Source organism: Colias philodice, chromosome 9 (assembly GCF_061535455.1).
Source record: "Colias philodice isolate Cphi_HAF_F1 chromosome 9, ilColPhil1 Martin Lab GWU primary, whole genome shotgun sequence".
Classification (NCBI taxonomy): domain Eukaryota; kingdom Metazoa; phylum Arthropoda; class Insecta; order Lepidoptera; family Pieridae; genus Colias; species Colias philodice.
This window is the reverse complement of record NC_143094.1, coordinates 13,203,226-13,220,336: the sequence shown is the minus strand read 5'-3', so window position 1 is coordinate 13,220,336 and position 17,111 is coordinate 13,203,226. Positions and strand designations below refer to the sequence as shown.

At 32.1% G+C, this 17,111-nt stretch overlaps 1 protein-coding gene and 1 long non-coding RNA gene across 2 annotated transcripts in view; one reads left to right on the top strand and one right to left on the bottom strand.

The window, feature by feature from the left end:
• LOC149486210 (uncharacterized) overlaps positions 1–17,111 on the bottom strand; it is a 493,671-nt gene that overhangs the window by 176,537 nt on the left and 300,023 nt on the right. The gene's annotated exons all lie outside the window — the stretch shown is intronic.
• On the top strand, positions 9,370–11,100 carry LOC149486223 (uncharacterized). Its single transcript, XM_089698763.1, has 2 exons — positions 9,370–9,725; positions 10,104–11,100. Exon 2 carries the CDS (start codon positions 10,115–10,117, stop codon positions 11,039–11,041), a length of 927 nt encoding a protein of 308 aa, XP_089554889.1. The 5' UTR covers positions 9,370–9,725; positions 10,104–10,114; the 3' UTR covers positions 11,042–11,100.

Here is a 17,111-nt window from a genome sequence, read left to right as displayed (position 1 = left end):
TTTTTCTTTGAAAACGCGGGCGAAGCCGAGGGCGGAAAGCTAGTTAAACATAAACTTTCTTTACAGAATTTTAAAGCTTAATTAATCAATAAGTACGTCCGTGTATAAATAGTGAATTAATTTTTTAAATTTATAGAAGCTCGAATGACCCTACTGATCAGTACAGTAGCAAATATATTTCGTCGGGTTTTCTTTGCTATTATTAGTAACTATATATTATGTGTGCAATAAAAATTATATAAATAAACATATAGTAGATACCATACTAGATTTGACTCACATTGGCCAAAACGTAGTTGCTATCTCGACGCTGGACATCGAGGCTAATGCATTACGATTATGACAATGTGTTGTACCAACAGAGAGCTAAGTAAGTTTCGGTGTCCTTATAGAATTAATTTTAATGCCTCGTAAACAGCTTCTTTACGACTCGCGCCTGCGAGTGTGAACGGCTCTTATGTTTGTCTTGGCCTACTTAACTTTAATGCTTTAAATATACAAAGGTAAAAATGGGATAAAAAGCATCAGTTATATTCATTTTAAGTAGGTTTTTTGACGATTTATATTTACTTTAGACCCATTTCAAATTATAGTTAGAATCTTAATATTACAGTTGAGTTTCATTGTTTAATCGGTTAATGTTCTAACAATGATTTTCTTTCCTAGAAAAATGAAAAGAGACGCTATAATTTGAAAACAGCCTCTCAATTAAATATATTTTAAATTTATTATCTGTATACTTTTATTGCCTAGATAATCCAACTAGCTTCCAGTCTAGACTAGGTGACGTCGACGATGAAAAAGTCGATTATTGTTTATTTGATATTTATAAGTTTCCAAGAACAAATAATTAAAGCGTGTCCCAGTTACAAATTTCCACCAATATACCATTGAAATCCATTTTCACTCTAATTTTAATCAAGTGTGCTCGAAACTAAATTACTCTGTAAATGACTCAGAATATTCCAATATTATTTAATTAAACTTACAAAACTGAGCCGAATATTTTATTCGGTTAAAATAGACAACCTTGTCTTGTCAGACATCTAATTGATTGTCGTCTACGAGTTTGTAAAGTGGTTGAGAAAACTCGAGCTATTTCGTGATAATCAATGGTTTGGTGGTTTTGAGAGAGATGGTTAATAGTTGTACTAAGTACCCTTTTAGTATGTGGAGAAAATATAAATAGGAAAAATCCCATCCTAGGGAGACAGACTCTATCCGAACAAAACCTCATGATAATTTCATATGAGGCTTGATCCTGGTCTGATAATATTCCTTTAAAAATTAATTTTATAATAATGAAAATCAAAAGAAATATTAATACAACCTAGATTCTTGCTGCCTTTTCTCCCAAGAATATAATATTTCACAAAGATTTGAAATTCCCAATTCAAAACTGCATAAAAGGCTATCAACTTGAATGTAAAGGAAATTCTATCGAATGTAAGATACATCCGTTACACACCCGGAAGTTATATGCAATGCTAAATTTCAGACGTCAAAAATTTATTTCCTTAGGTTTTCTTATGAATGTGCAATGATCAGCATTCATTACATTATCCTTACTAAGATGAAGCGTTAAGTTAGTTAAAATCACAAATTATAGCTACTTGAAACAAAATAAGAGAATAAAGAATAGTATAGGAAAAAGGGCCGGTGCTAAACAAATAGCAGTGGGTCCCTGCAGGGCTTATCAGTTTGTCACGGAAGAATTCTACCATACCCGTGGCCCCGTCGTTGATGCGGCTTGACGGAACACAGTGGGGTTTTGGTCGGTAGGAATCCGACATAACCCACGGCCCCTTCCCCGGAGGCCGTGGGTATCTATGCAAGATATCCCCACTTAAAAAAAAAAGGGCCTATCAGTTTACTGTAGCTAATTACGGAGTACACTAGTCGCCCAAGTTTTAATGACAAACTTTAGTTGCCGTAACCTTTAGAAACCCGGATATTAGAACAGCTGTAATTTGTTGCACAACTATTAGTATAAATATATATATTTCATATATAGATACTTTATTGAACACGTATTTGTACGTAAAAATAATGCGATGATAATTTCAAATACAACGTGTATCTTCCAATAATTGTACCCATATCGTCAGCGTTTCATTCCAATCAACCAAAAAAGACAGCAAAGGTTTTATATTATTTCATTACCAAGCTGTAGACTAGTTAACTTGCTTTATTTTTTTTAATTAATAATTTTAAAATCATTTACAGAAATTGTATAATCGTATTTAAATATGAAAGACATTTACTAATTTCACTTCATTAAGAACTTTTTAATGAATAATTTGCTTCATCAAACAAAATTTATTCAATTAGAAACTAAAAACATATTTTTAACTAATAATTCAATCGTCAATCATATTATTATTTAAACCATAACTCAATATATTTTAAATAAATTTTAATAATTTCAATTAAAACCCTGAATATTTTATGATGCCGCGGTTTAAAGTATAACTTGTGTGCACTCGACTTGGCGAGCTTTTAACATAAATTACTTAATAGAGAAGTTTAAGTAAACTTTACAATTTTTCACAATCTTTTCGTTTGTGTTGTGATTTAACGGTGTATGTTACCTACTTTAACGTTACTTAGATTAAAGAATACATTTTCATTTCGGATAGTTGTTTCTTTGCCTGACTTCTATAAGAAATGTTAGATCTAACCATCTGTAAGAATTTTTGATTTGAGATTGAGTTTAATGTGAATATCTTTATCTGCAGTTAAAAAAAATTGCATCACGTTTTTAAATATTTTGAAGTTATAAATAACACTCAGAATCTGATGTTTTTGTAGTCATAAATATTATTGATAACTTTACAATTTTTTTTTTGATATAATATTATTATCGTTACAATCTAAAAATACTTACAAACACTGTTATACACTTTTCAATCAGCATCACTGTTCTTTACAGTCGTAACATCAACGTGTCAATATTAGTCATAATATAATTAGAGTTATGAATCAGTTGGCAGCCCTACGCCCAATAAACGTAGATCGCAACGCACACTACGCAAATTGATTAGTCAGCAGCAGCAGCAGCCAGTACGGCATCGGTTCTGAGATCAATACGTGGCATTAGCATCCGAAGGATCGGATTACTTAACGTCACGATCGCCTCTTTTTGACTGCTTTATCTGCTACGTTTGGCAATTTCAATAGGGCTGTCGCTGACCCATTTTATAACATTAAGTTTGTGTTTATACAGTTCAATGTGTGAACTAGTTTTACTTTAGTTGAAAACTATTAGACTTAAGTCAGTTTAATCTATTTATCAGGGAATTAAACGAAGATGATTAAAATAAAGGAAACATCATGTAAAAAAATATTAATATCACCATTCGAACTAAAACTTTTCAATTATAAAAATCTTACTTAAAACTTTACTATAAAACCTACTAAGTATATATCAGTTGTTTGTAAATTCTTTAAAAATGTTGTCACATTTGTGCCAACCCTATCTTTACTGGGCTTTATGTATCTATTTCTATCTTAACGGATTTGCGACAATTGTTCGAATCGTATGTTCATCCGCAAATATACGTGAACATGTACTCTAAACTCTATAACTGTTACACTAAGAACCTTCTTTCCTTGGCCTAACAACGTCAGTATACTGGTAGAATTCACAATTCATGAGTTTGCGAGTACCTATAGGGTTTATTACACATTCAGTGATTAAGGATTTTACATTTATGTGCTTCGTTTAAGTCTTATCGATTTATTTTATTAGATGAGCACATTTAAACACGGAAAGGTAAACATTCTAAACATTCTATCAATTGTGTTTACTGTTTAACCTATTTCGAAATCGTGGTAATTTATTTTTCAATTGAAACGCAAAATCAAAGGGTGATATTCAAATCCACAATTACAAAGTTTCAGGTAATTGCTAGTACATAAAACTAAATGGGGATTTGAGTCACGAAATGTGACCTTAACGATGTCCATTAAATTGGGGGGCGTCGATAAAATATGACGCCCAGGGGACACTTTATTTTGGACAAGTGTGAAGCCGACAAAGCATTCCAGATCTTATTCGTTGATAATCACAGCGCTTCGAACAAAATATTACATTCCCGGGAAAACAAGTCGTTTTATAAAAATATTGAATTGTTTTTGCCAGCGCTGGCTGTAAAGGTTGAGATAATAGACGGCATTCATTGGAATCTGAAGAGACTTAAGATGAAGGAAATAAATAAAGATTTGAAAACAATAACACACGAATCTTGAATAATATCTTGAAATTTTTTAGCCTTCGTTTTATTATAATTATGTTATGTGATTAACATTGAAGTTTTTTAGATATAGGAAAAAAGTTTTCTTTGAGTTAAAGTCGATTTAAGTATGTATACATGAATAAAACCGTTGAGCTTTAATGAACCTGTAAGGCTGTTAGGTACTGCGGTACAGCTGCCCTAATCTCTACATAACCCAGCAATCTTAAGGACAATTTTGTAACGTCCACAATTAACTACCATACTACGTTTCATTTCAAAATTTACAACTAAATTATTCCTGAATATTCTATTGAAAAAATAATATGTTTATTCAGAAAGTTTGTAATAAGAGATAGTAAAGTACACATAATAATGTTTTCCTTAAATAATTGTTTATTCTCGTCGCAGATTGTGTTCCAATCCTGTTAGAACTGAACTCTTAGTGTAGTGCATCCTTTCAGACGCACTAGAAGTCTGAATATAGGTATATAAATAGATTGAAGCGTAGAATGGTTCGCAAATGAAACTGGAGATTATATTTGTAATGTCAAAGAATACAATGTCTCTAAACATTTATATTATAAAAATAAAGCTGTATTTTTTATGTACTTACTGTCTATTTCAAGTAAAAACTCAGAAATGTTATACTAAAAAAACAATAATTAAAAATTAAAGAAGTTGCTAGGACTGAAAAAAATAAGATGTAGTCCCATATTATGTAGGCTATAATTGTTAACTCAACTTCGAATAGGTTATGTAAATAACAACAAAAATATATACAATAGGTACCGTTACCAATTCGAGATATAAATATACAAACATTATAATTTATAAAGCTTTAGGGCCCATATCACATGTTCTAACCAGAGCGAAAACGCATGGTAAGTGCATACAATATTGTGTAGTACCTCGGATCTGGAGGACTGAATGCACATTGTGAATATTAGCATTAATTATAGCGGCCATTAATGCCATAATATTCATAGATCAATTAACGCAACTAGCTACGCTTCAGTGATATTGAATTGACTAATTATACATAATATAATCTAGAACTTGTCTACAACAATATTAAGGCGTTAATAGGGGCTAGCGACCTTGACGACGATTTACAAGGCGGGATCGGGGGACCGGCGCGAATCTACCGTAGTAAAAGTACGTATAAAAATTATTTAAAATGATATTTGGGTATGGAATCAAAATTTAAAACAACCATGCCCTGTGTTTCAATTTCATAAACACACTGTAAAAATACTACAATAATTGACGTTATATTGACTTAGCGTTTTGGTTTAAAGTCCAAAAATCTACCTCAGTTCATGATTTTTTTCCCAAAAACCTGATTGTAAAATAAACAAATTAAAACAACCATGCCCTTTATCATATTCGAAACTTTAATATACATTTTTTTTAGATATGTACATTAAGAATCTAAGAAGAAAAACGGTTATAACTAGAGTTAATTTTCGGTATTAAAAGGTCATTCTACCCGATTCACGCCTAGTCGTAGTGACGTAACCGATTCTTGGTAAAACTTATTCGTTGTGCAGTTGTTCGAAAGAATATAAAACGCGTCAATTCTTTTTCTACTTTCGAGTAATTGGTTCTACTTCTTATTTATTTATTTATTAACCATTTATTGTACCAAATCATTTAACATCAAAATAGATTGTGATATAGGTATAGATATCTAATAATTAGTTTTCTCCAAAACGTAGATTAAAAGATTGAGAATATTAACAGCGAAAATATCATTATAACACATTTATTATATTAACGTTATAAATGTATTAAACTACGCCAAGAAGCATGATTGTCACACATAAAAGGATCATAAAGCGCTGTAAAATATCAAACACAATAGTTTGCTTGAAAAAGCTAAGTCCTTTATGCTCTATGGCCGGAAATGGGATTCGCGTTATATGCGTTTAGGATCAGCGCACATTAAGATGCGAAAATATGCTTTATATTATTATAAGAAAGTATAGTATGGGAAGGATTGGCTTGTTTATATAGCTACAAAAAAATATAATATAGTAGAACAAACTTTCAAAACTTTTATTTTCATATAAAGTTTATAATAAATGCTAATTTTTTAAATCGATTTGGACTATAGTTCCTATAGAGAAACGACAAGAAAATCATATCTCATATATTATGTTTTTGTAAGACTATAAAGTAGTTATAACTAGCATGACTTTGTTTGTACTACACAGACTACACAGACTTTTCATTGCTATGGAGCTGCATTTAAGGAGATTTTTCCGACTTACATTGACGTGCTAAAAGTACCTTTCCGCTTTAAAACCTCAAATGTTACCTCAAGTGTAAGCTGTTCCTTAACGTCGATAGTCGATAACACCGCGTCGTAAAGAGAGCAGCATTAAAGTCCACAAACCCATCTCACTGAACGAGCAGATGCAACAGAAGCTGATGTATGACACGAGTTTACGGCTCTCTAGTCTCTGCTCCACAAAAAGTATAGTAGTGCTTGGAGCGGAAAATAGAATATCCCATAGTTATGTGTGTGTATTTAATTTAGTTATACATATATTGTATCATCTTAATGAAATTGCATTTTTGTTTAGATTTTTTAAGCAAAGCCTGAGAAGATACTAGTTTTGGTCATTGTTTTTGTGATTAAAACCAAAATAAAAGTAAACCATTACCATTACCATGTAACATAACATTTATTGCAAGTTAAAAAAACTGCTGAATAAACGTAAACAATGTAACAGACTAAGGGCCGATTTTTCAATGCTTGGATAAAACTTATTCGTCGAATAATGTTTAAAACTACCATTTTAAAAACGTATTCTAATTGCCCATATTTGACAGTTTACGTGACATTTTAATATTATCGTGTAATACTTTATTGGACTATAGTAGAGAAAAGTAAAGGTATATAGATGAGGCAGAATAACATGATTCAATACGATTTCGACTAGAGATTGGAGATTTCGACTAGAGAAACCCATGTTCGGTCGAATATTCGGTACAGCTGGGATACCTATATTTTGCATTAAGTTATCATCTTTTTACCAACCTACTTTAATTGAAAATAAAGCTTCATTGACGATAAAATCAGAAAGCTACACTCTAAAATACTTACCTCATTACACTGTACTACACTGTACACTGAAATCATCATAATACACGGGTCTTAACAATAAAAACTTACAGTATCACTTTGCCGAACATTAGATGATTCAGCCGAATATTCGGCCGATTATGAATATTCGGTAAAGATGCCGAATATGCCGAATACCGAATATAAAACGAATATTCGGTCCATCTCTAATCGTAAGTGGCACAACAAAGAAAGTACAAAACTTTTTCACAGCAAAATTCCATTAAAAAAATTATGTCTCCTGAATACTGTTCTCCATATCTATTGTTACATGACATAAAACTTTATTACACTGCATCAAAGAGTCAGTTAATACTTTATATTTCTGATAACTTCGTTCCTACCAATTCGAGCAATTCCTTCTGGAATCTTCCAAATTTGTTCATGTTTTTCTAAAATACATGAAATGTAACATGTTTATTGTGTAAACATTGGTGTTTTTGCAAGGTTGTTCCTGATGTGTTTCTAAGTTATAGCGTAAGGTGGGAAAATATTTGAGAAAAAGCACTCAACTGTGTGAGGTAAAATGAAAAAATATGAAGTTGTCTTTTTAGTTGACTTAATTTTAACTGAACCTCAAACTTTTACCAGCATCACAAAATACATAACATAACGTAGCCAGCATACAATGTGATGAAGTAGCGTCAAAATCTTTAATAATAAGAGTACTTTCTCAAATCGCATTACAGATTGTGAATATCGTACGATGTTCAATATCTATGATGAAGAGTTTATTTAATCGAATCATATTGTTATTAAATCGAAAACAGAACTACACTATTGTTTATATTGATATTCCAGGATATTAATTGAATATTTTCAGGACATTAATTTGTTAACACAAAAAAACTACAGTTAACACAAAAACAATTGAACAAATTGTGACAGAGCTTTCACTAGCAAAGCTCTATCTAATAAAAAACTCCGACTCTTACTTTCATGAAAATAAAACTAAATTAAACAAATCAATCTTATCATCCCTTTAACCAGGACAATTCAGTTAAAACGAACAGTATAGTGAATAGTGATTCCATAACATCAGATAGCAAGTGATGGCCCATAACGCTAAAGCCTACGTGAGACGACTGACAATCTGTCAACAATATGGCACTCACTTGTCGGTTTATAGCGTTATATAATAAACTTTAACGGCACTATAACCGTTATTCCATTTTCTATTTTTTATTACGAAGTGCCTATGTACAGATATTTACAAGTAATCTTTCTTTTATCGTGTTTAACTTTGGATACGACCTTATTATCTTTTATTTATAAGTTGGAGGAATGGTAAAGGATGTATTATAAATTTCTTTTTCGGTCAAATTGCCATTTGTCATACTTTTTTTAACACATAAAAATATTATATTAAATGAAAAAATTCGTAATAACAAACTCGACCGAGATTAATTGACCTTTCCTACCACACCGCGATTCAACCGTCAAAGGACTAAAATTGAAAATGATATGTGTTCAGTTATTTGTAGAGGTACCTATAGGTAATTTTATGTCTTATCCTAAGCCAATAACAACCTGATATTAAGCTTAATATTTAAAATTTATTAATTGCATAGCTTCTATCGCGGGCCTTGAGCGCGGAGACCGAATCCAGAAATTGCGTAACGAAAATCCTCACGCTCCCCACTCCGACGGGCGCGGAGGTGTGGCTTGAAGGCATGCTACGCAATAGCTTTACCGCGGCAGTCCCCGAGTGTCACACATCTTTTTTTTACATCAATATAACATTTATTTAAATTTTTAATAAATGTTTCGCAAAGACAAGTTTGCTTTATAATATCATCGTAATCTTTACATTTATCAATCAAAGCTGTCCTGCTTGTTATTGCTACTAAGTTTGCGTACATTAATATTATTAATGGGAGGTCAACCGGTTGCCTGATAACGTGATCAAGAATTCGTCGAAATAATGTATTATTAATATTATAATGATAAGAATTGCCAATTACTACTTAATATGTATTATCAAACTCGTGACTCGTGTGCTCGTTCTTCCCCGTGTAGCTCTGATCCACTTGCTTTTGATTTTAAAATAATAAAATTATATTACCTAATACTCTTTATTTGCAAATCCATGAACAAAAGTGCTTTCACGCAAACCTAAAATAGCTATTAAATTACATTTTTTAAATAAGTTAAGCTTATACAGCCTTTTTTGATTCGTAAAACCAAGTTATCGTTTTTTTTTGCGAAATCAAAAACCATTTTGTCAGTTTTAATCATCTACTGATTCCTACAAACAAGTAGATACGTACCGTACCTAATCTTCGTATATAAACAATATTGAACTATATTATTTTCATAGAACGTAGGTACAATCTTCGACCGCTGAGGCTAAACATGTAAGTGTTACTAAACAAATTAATGTATTATATTTTAATCAAATAAAAATTTCCACTTATTTCATGCTTAGTAGTTATAAGTAGTTACAAGAATAGCATTTAATTAAGTATCTTAATCCATATTCCATATATTATTTATTATTTCTTTACTAGTACTTATGATAATTATATAATTTTAAGTTATCGAAACGGAAAACCATATTTAAGAACAAAACAACGAATTTTCTTTACTACTCAATGAATATTTTTTCCCAACTCTACAATCACAATTTTTGCTCTTACAAAAACTAAATGTCTAATTTAAAACATCGATCTCATATTACTATTTCTGAAAATCATACTATGTCTTTCCGTCGCTAAAACATTAAATTTTTTCAGATAAACTCAAAATGGTAACAAGAATAAGGATGCTGATACCTCTTATATTTGTTTGTCTTCCATGTCTCACCACCGTGGAGTGTCGCTTCAAAGGAAAGATTCATGTGAAACATACACCTAATATGTGGCTGACAAACATTCCGGATTCACGCAAATTAAATACACTTGCATTTGTCGGCACTCGCGATCCACCGACATTCGAGACTACCTTCAAACGATTACCCAAACTATTACCATTGTCTGATAAACTGACGGTCGGCATACGCGTTTTCGATATGGGTGTACGTCGGATTAACAACGATTTCGCTATGTACAACGGTTCCTTCAACATGCGAGCGAAATTTGTGGACTTGGTGCAAACCATAAAGAAGTTCTTGAAGGACAACCCTAAGGAATTCGTTATAATGATCATGCACGCTGAATCCACGGCTTTGAAATCGACTTTGTCCGAGTGTGAAATACTTAGGAAAAAGTATGTTGAAAAATATCCGAATTTATTCGTAGAAAATTGGTCGTTGGACGATACCGTTGGGCAGCACCGAGGAAAGATCTTGTTGCTTGAAAAGAGTCCCGAATTCAACGGATGTTCCACTTTACTGCCGTGCGTGGTGCACGATCAGCAAAATGAGAATCTAAAAAATGATTTGGGTGAATATTATGAATATGTTCGAGAGCTTCAAGCTGAGGTAAACAAACAAAATTCCAAATGCTACCTATTTTACATGACGACCAATCGTGAATTTTATTTTAAGGATGAAAAAATTAGCGCCGATGCGAAGCTTACAAAAATGATACAATATAATGATCAAGACATTCCTGAAACGTTTGGTTCATTAATTGATACATTTAATAACACCAAAAATTCTTTTTACACCATCGTAGCTGATTTGCCGACTTTGGATGTGCTTAATTTAATTATATCGAGTAATACTAAGTAGTCAACAATGTTTTAATTATAACATAGTTGAAAAATAATAAAGGTTATTTTTAAAAGTAAGTTTATCTTTTTATTACAAGACATATTATAATGCAAAGCATGAGGGGGTGCTGTATTACCGGAATGTATTCATAGGCTAGAGTAGATAATTTTTGAAACAAAAAAAAATCGCAGTCGGATGAAACCCATTAGAAAAGGAGGGGAATATAATAAAAATGTAAGGAAAAATAAATTACGGTCAATCCGAGTTCGGGAAGCGGGAGGGGGGAGCTTTTAAGAGAAAAAAATGGTTTCTCTCGATTTCCGACAAAACTACAAGTCCTATAGAAAAAAGTTCAATGGCAAAGTTGTAGGTAATTAAAAGTTCTATAACTTTTGCATTCACAATTTTTTCACATAACCTCAACATTTAGGTGAAAAATTCAAAAAACCAAGTTTTTGGTCTTTTATTTTTATCTACTTCAAAATTTATTTTTTTTCTACAAAATTTGGTGGAAACTTACTTTATTATGTCCCAAATACACTGTAATTTATTTGATTGAAAATATTTATTTTTTCGCCTTATTTTGAATTAATACCAAAAAAACAACCTAATTTTCAATCGAAAAGTCACCCGTCAAAATATCAGCTTTTTTCAAAAACTTGGGGTGCCTTTTATTCATTGAAATCTCTACTTTCATATGGTGTAAAAAAAATAAACACCACCATAGTAAATGTTCTCAGGAAATGCATACAAACAGTGTGAAAATTAGCTTTTACTAAATCAGGCACACTTCTCGAACTACCTGAAATGTTTTTATCGACATCATTTTGCTTTTGAATATGCTGTAAAATATTAAACTTAGAACAGATAATTATTTTTCTTTTGAAATATTACCGAAAAGCCGATACAAGAGAAGTTATAGAGTTCGAGAAGTGTGCCTGATTTAGTAAAAGTTCATTATCACACTGTTTGTATGCATTTCCTGAGAACATTTACTATAGTGGTGTTTGTTTTTTTTTACACCATATGAAAGTAGAGATTTCAATGAATAAAAGGCACCCCAAGTTTTTGAAAAAAGCTGATATTTTGACGGGTGACTTTTCGATTGAAAATTAGGTTGTTTTTTTGGTATTAATTCAAAATAAGGCGAAAAAATAAATATTTTCAATCAAATAAATTACAGTGTATTTGGGACATAATAAATTTTTAAGCTTTAATCTGTGTTCTATCTAAAGATTAAATAAACTGCATTAGTTTCCGTCTACAAAGTGCCATAATCATCAAATAAATATCGAACCGTAAGAATTTTTTTTATATTTATCTACCCGAACGAGAATCACAACCATCTTCGCGGACAAAACGCGTAAGCGACACGTTCTGCACGGCGCTTAAGCTCTTTTAGCCACAACGTTGGGACTTGGGACGTACTGCAACGCATCGTGAGCATTTATTTCCGTGAAAATTCAATGAGATTAATATTCTGACTGAAAGTACTTTTATATGGGAGCATTTATTGCAGAGCTTTTCCAAAAATATTAAATTATTGCTATATTTCTTTTTTGCTTTAAATTGTGAAAGCAAATAAGATAGATAAAAATTCTTAATTATGTCTGCATCTGAATTGGAGTGGGGATGCTGTTCCTTAATTGATATTAATGAAGAATATATACATTGTATTAAATGCAAAAAATCTTTTCATTGTAAATGCATGAATCTGGATTCAACAACGTGTGAACCAACTTTGTGGATATGTCCTATTTGCGTCTCCCAAACACCTAAAACTAAAAATAACGATAATACACCCGTTCGTTTCAATCCGAATATAACTGTTCGTGGCAATAAGAGACAAGCTTTACAATCGCCACCGGGAACGTCAACAACAATGGCTGAGGACAGTGTACGTGCTATCATACAGGAGGTAATCGGAAATCAATTTGATACGCTGATCGGAAAGTTCACAGCTGCTATGAAAGATATATTAAACAGCGAGCTTAAATCCATGCGCGAAGAAATTAAGGATATTAGAGATTCTGTGAGTTTTATGAGCCTCCAATATGAGGATATCTTGAAAGACAGAAAAGAGGACCAAGCAATTATCAAGAAACTGCAAGAACAAAATGATGTTCTGTCAGCCACATTGAAAGATGTCTCATCGCGTCTTAATAATTTGGAACAGCAGGCTCGGGCTAACAATATTGAGCTGCAGTGTGTTCCTCAAAAGAAAAATGAGAATTTAATCGAAATAGTTAAGGAAATAGGGAAAGTTATAAATAGTGATGTGAAGGAAGAAGAGATATCCCACTGCACGCGTGTTATGAAATCCAATAATTCCAGTAAACGTCCTAAGTCTATAATTGTCCAGTTTAGTACATCGAAACGCCGAGACTCGTTTCTTGCAGCCTCAATTAACTTCAATCGTTCTAAATCTATTACTGAAAAATTAAATACTTCATACTTGGGGCTTGATGATGTTAAATCCCCTATATATATCACTGAACATCTAAGTCCCTCAAATAAAGCGTTGCATGCAGCAACCCGCATCAAGGCAAAAGAAAAAGGCTATAAACATGTTTGGGTCAGAAGTGGTCGCATTTACGTGAGGAAAACGGACTTTACTGAATACATATTAATAAGAGACATCGACTCATTGAATAAAATAGTTTGATTTGTATAATTTAGATCTATAAGCAAGTTATATTTATTGTTAGTAAGCATTAAAATTCAATAATTTAAGGATATATTATCAAAACACTCGCGGCTTGAGATCAAAATGTGAAGATTTTTATCGTAATTTATGTAATTCTATGTATGATGTAATTGTTTTGACAGAGACCTGGCTCAATGAGGATATCGTTAACAGTGAACTTTTTGACGATAGATATTTTGTTTTTCGGCGAGATAGAACGCTTACTAAATTCAATAATAAAATTAAAGGTGGCGGCGTTCTGATTGCTGTCTCAAAGAGGTTCGCTGTTAGTGAACTCGTAAATTTTAAAAGTGACTATGAGGACCTATGGGTTTCAATCAATATTGGTGTTAGATTTAAAATTACATTTTGTGTGGTATATTTACCACCACCTGTACAAAAACCAATTCTAGATCATTTTATGGATAATTTTAATTCTGTTACTGAAAGATTAAATGACGAGCATATAATACTCATTGGGGATTTCAATATGAGCTGTTTGGACTGGTCTCACGTAAATATTTCTCGCTCCAACGCATATCCTAAATTATATCAAGATTTTATAGATTTTACACATTTAAATAATTTAAAACAGTGTAATTATGTCCGTAATTTTAATAACAAATTGTTGGACTTGATTTTTGTGGATGTACTTGGTTGTCTTGTAACAGAAGCTACAGATTGTTTGTGTAAAATTGATCCTTATCATCCCCCACTTGATATAACATTGAATTTGAGTTTAGATAGCAATTTGGAACCGAACAAATCTGTCAGATTTGACTTTAATAAAGCAGACTATACGAATATCAATACGGAGCTAGGATTGATTAACTGGCATGAACTATTTAATGACCTTAGGGATCCAAATTTGATGGTTGATATTCTGTATGATCATGTCAATGATCTAATTAAAAAATTTGTTCCTACAATATCTAATAAAAAACGTAATAAGCCACCTTGGTTTAATAAAAAACTTGAGAGATGTATTCGGGAGAAAAACAAGTACATAAAAAAAATTAACCTTTATGGAAACCCCCTCGATAAAATAGCTCTTCGTTTATGCAGTAAGCGTTGTGAGAAGTTATCCAAGCAATGTTATAAATGGTATATAAGTCAAATGGAACATAAAATTAAGGAACAACCAAAGTATTTTTGGTCGTATATAAAAGCTAAGCGAAACGGATCGAGTACGTATCCAAAATGTATGTCAAATGGAGTGAATTCAGCATCTACTGGACAGGATATTTGCAATTTGTTTGGCTCATATTTCCACTCTGTATACTGCCCAGTTAGAAAGTCTTCCGAAGGAAATACGTCATCCGCCAACTTAAATATTATAAAAAATAATTCTGACTGTTTCTCTTCTTTATATATTCACAAAGATGCTATTATTACCAAGCTTAAAAAACTAGATATCTCTAAAGGGTCAGGAGCTGATAACATACCCCCTATTTTTCTGATAAACTGTGCTGATCAATTAGCTATTCCTCTTTACATCATTTTTAATATTTCGCTTAGCACTGGAATATTCCCAGATAAGTGGAAGCTAGCAAAGGTTGTTCCCATTCACAAATCTAATTCAAAAGATAATTTATGCAATTATAGGCCTATTGCAATTCTTTCAACTCTGGCAAAAGTTTTCGAAAGTTTAGTTTGTCCGAATATCCAAAGTTACTTTAAAAAATACGTATCCGACTACCAACACGGTTTCACTACTGCGAGGTCTACATGTACTAACCTGGTTCTATTTGTAGAAAATACTATCGAGTCTGTGGATGCTAATGGGCAAGTTGATGTCGTCTATACAGACTTCTGCAAAGCGTTTGATAAAGTCTCGCACAGTGTACTAATTAATAAACTATCTCTTTATGGGTTCACAGGACAATTTCTTAAATGGCTTAACTCTTATTTAGAAAAGAGGTATTTTTATGTTGTTGTTGATGGCTATAAATCTAACATATTTGATATAACCTCAGGCGTGCCGCAAGGTTCACACCTAGGGCCCATCCTGTTTAACATTTTTATAAATGATCTGCCGAATTGTTTTCTTAACTCTATTCCTTACATGTTTGCCGATGACCTTAAGTTAACCATGACTATAGGTAGCATTGATGATGCTTTGTTACTACAAGATGATGTCAACAATTTGTTCACCTGGTGCAAAAGCAATTGCATGGAGCTCAATATTAAAAAATGTTCGTGCATTACATTCACACGCAAGACCAATCCAATCATCCATAATTATACATTGAATGGGTCACACTTACAAGTTGAATCATCTATCCGAGACTTAGGGGTAATTATGGACAAAAAGTTAACATTTGTTCCTCATATTGACGCAGCGATTAATAAGGCTTCAAAATCTTTGGGTTTTATTATAAGAAACACTAAATCGTTCCAAAATGCTGAAACCAAAATAATGCTATACAATACGCTGGCGCGCAGTATACTGGAGTACTGTGTTGTTGTGTGGAGACCTCACTATGCAGTGCACAGTCTCAGGATAGAGCGTATCGTGAGCGTAGCGTGAGTATTCAAAAGAGATTTTTAAATCATCTTGCGTTTTCTGTAGGCAAAGCAAAAGAATTAAAAGGCTATAATGACCGTCTAACCCACTTCAAAATTAAAAAGTTAGATAATAGAAGGAACGCATTAGACTTAATGTATTTATTTAAAATTTTAAACGGTCATATAAACTGTTCGGCGTTGCTATCAAAATTCAAATTTAGAGTTCCTTTTACATATCCCAGAAATCCCGTTAACCTTTTATCTCCTCCATTACGCAAGACTGTCCTTGGTTCCAACTCTCCGATTCCCAGACTATGTAGACTTTACAATAAATATGCTAAAGATTGTGATATGTTTTCCCTTAGTCTAAATAAATACAAGTACCTGGTTAATCACTTAGACTAATGGATGTTGATTTGTTGTTTAGATTTAAGTATAACTATTTTTTTTTCTCACTGTATAATAACACCTTTTATAGTTTAATTGTACGCATGTGGTGTTTACCTACTTAAATTGTGCACTTAGTTTTAAGATTATTTTTTGTATACTTGCTTATTTGTGTAACAATTACTGGTAAACCTAAATAAATAAATAAATAAATAAATAAATAAAGTTTCCACCAAATTTCGTAGAAAAAAAATAAATTTTGTAGTAGATAAAAATAAAAGACCAAAAACTTGGTTTTTTGAATTTTTCACCTAAATTTTGAGGTTATGTGAAAAAATTGCGAATACAAAAGTTGTAGAACTTTTAATTACCTACAACTTTGCCATTGAACGTTTTTCTATAGGACTTGTAGTTTTGTGGGAAATCAGGAGAAACCATTTTTTTCTCTTAAAAGCTCCCCCCTCCCACTTCCCGAACTCTGATTGACCGTAATTTATTTTTCCTTTT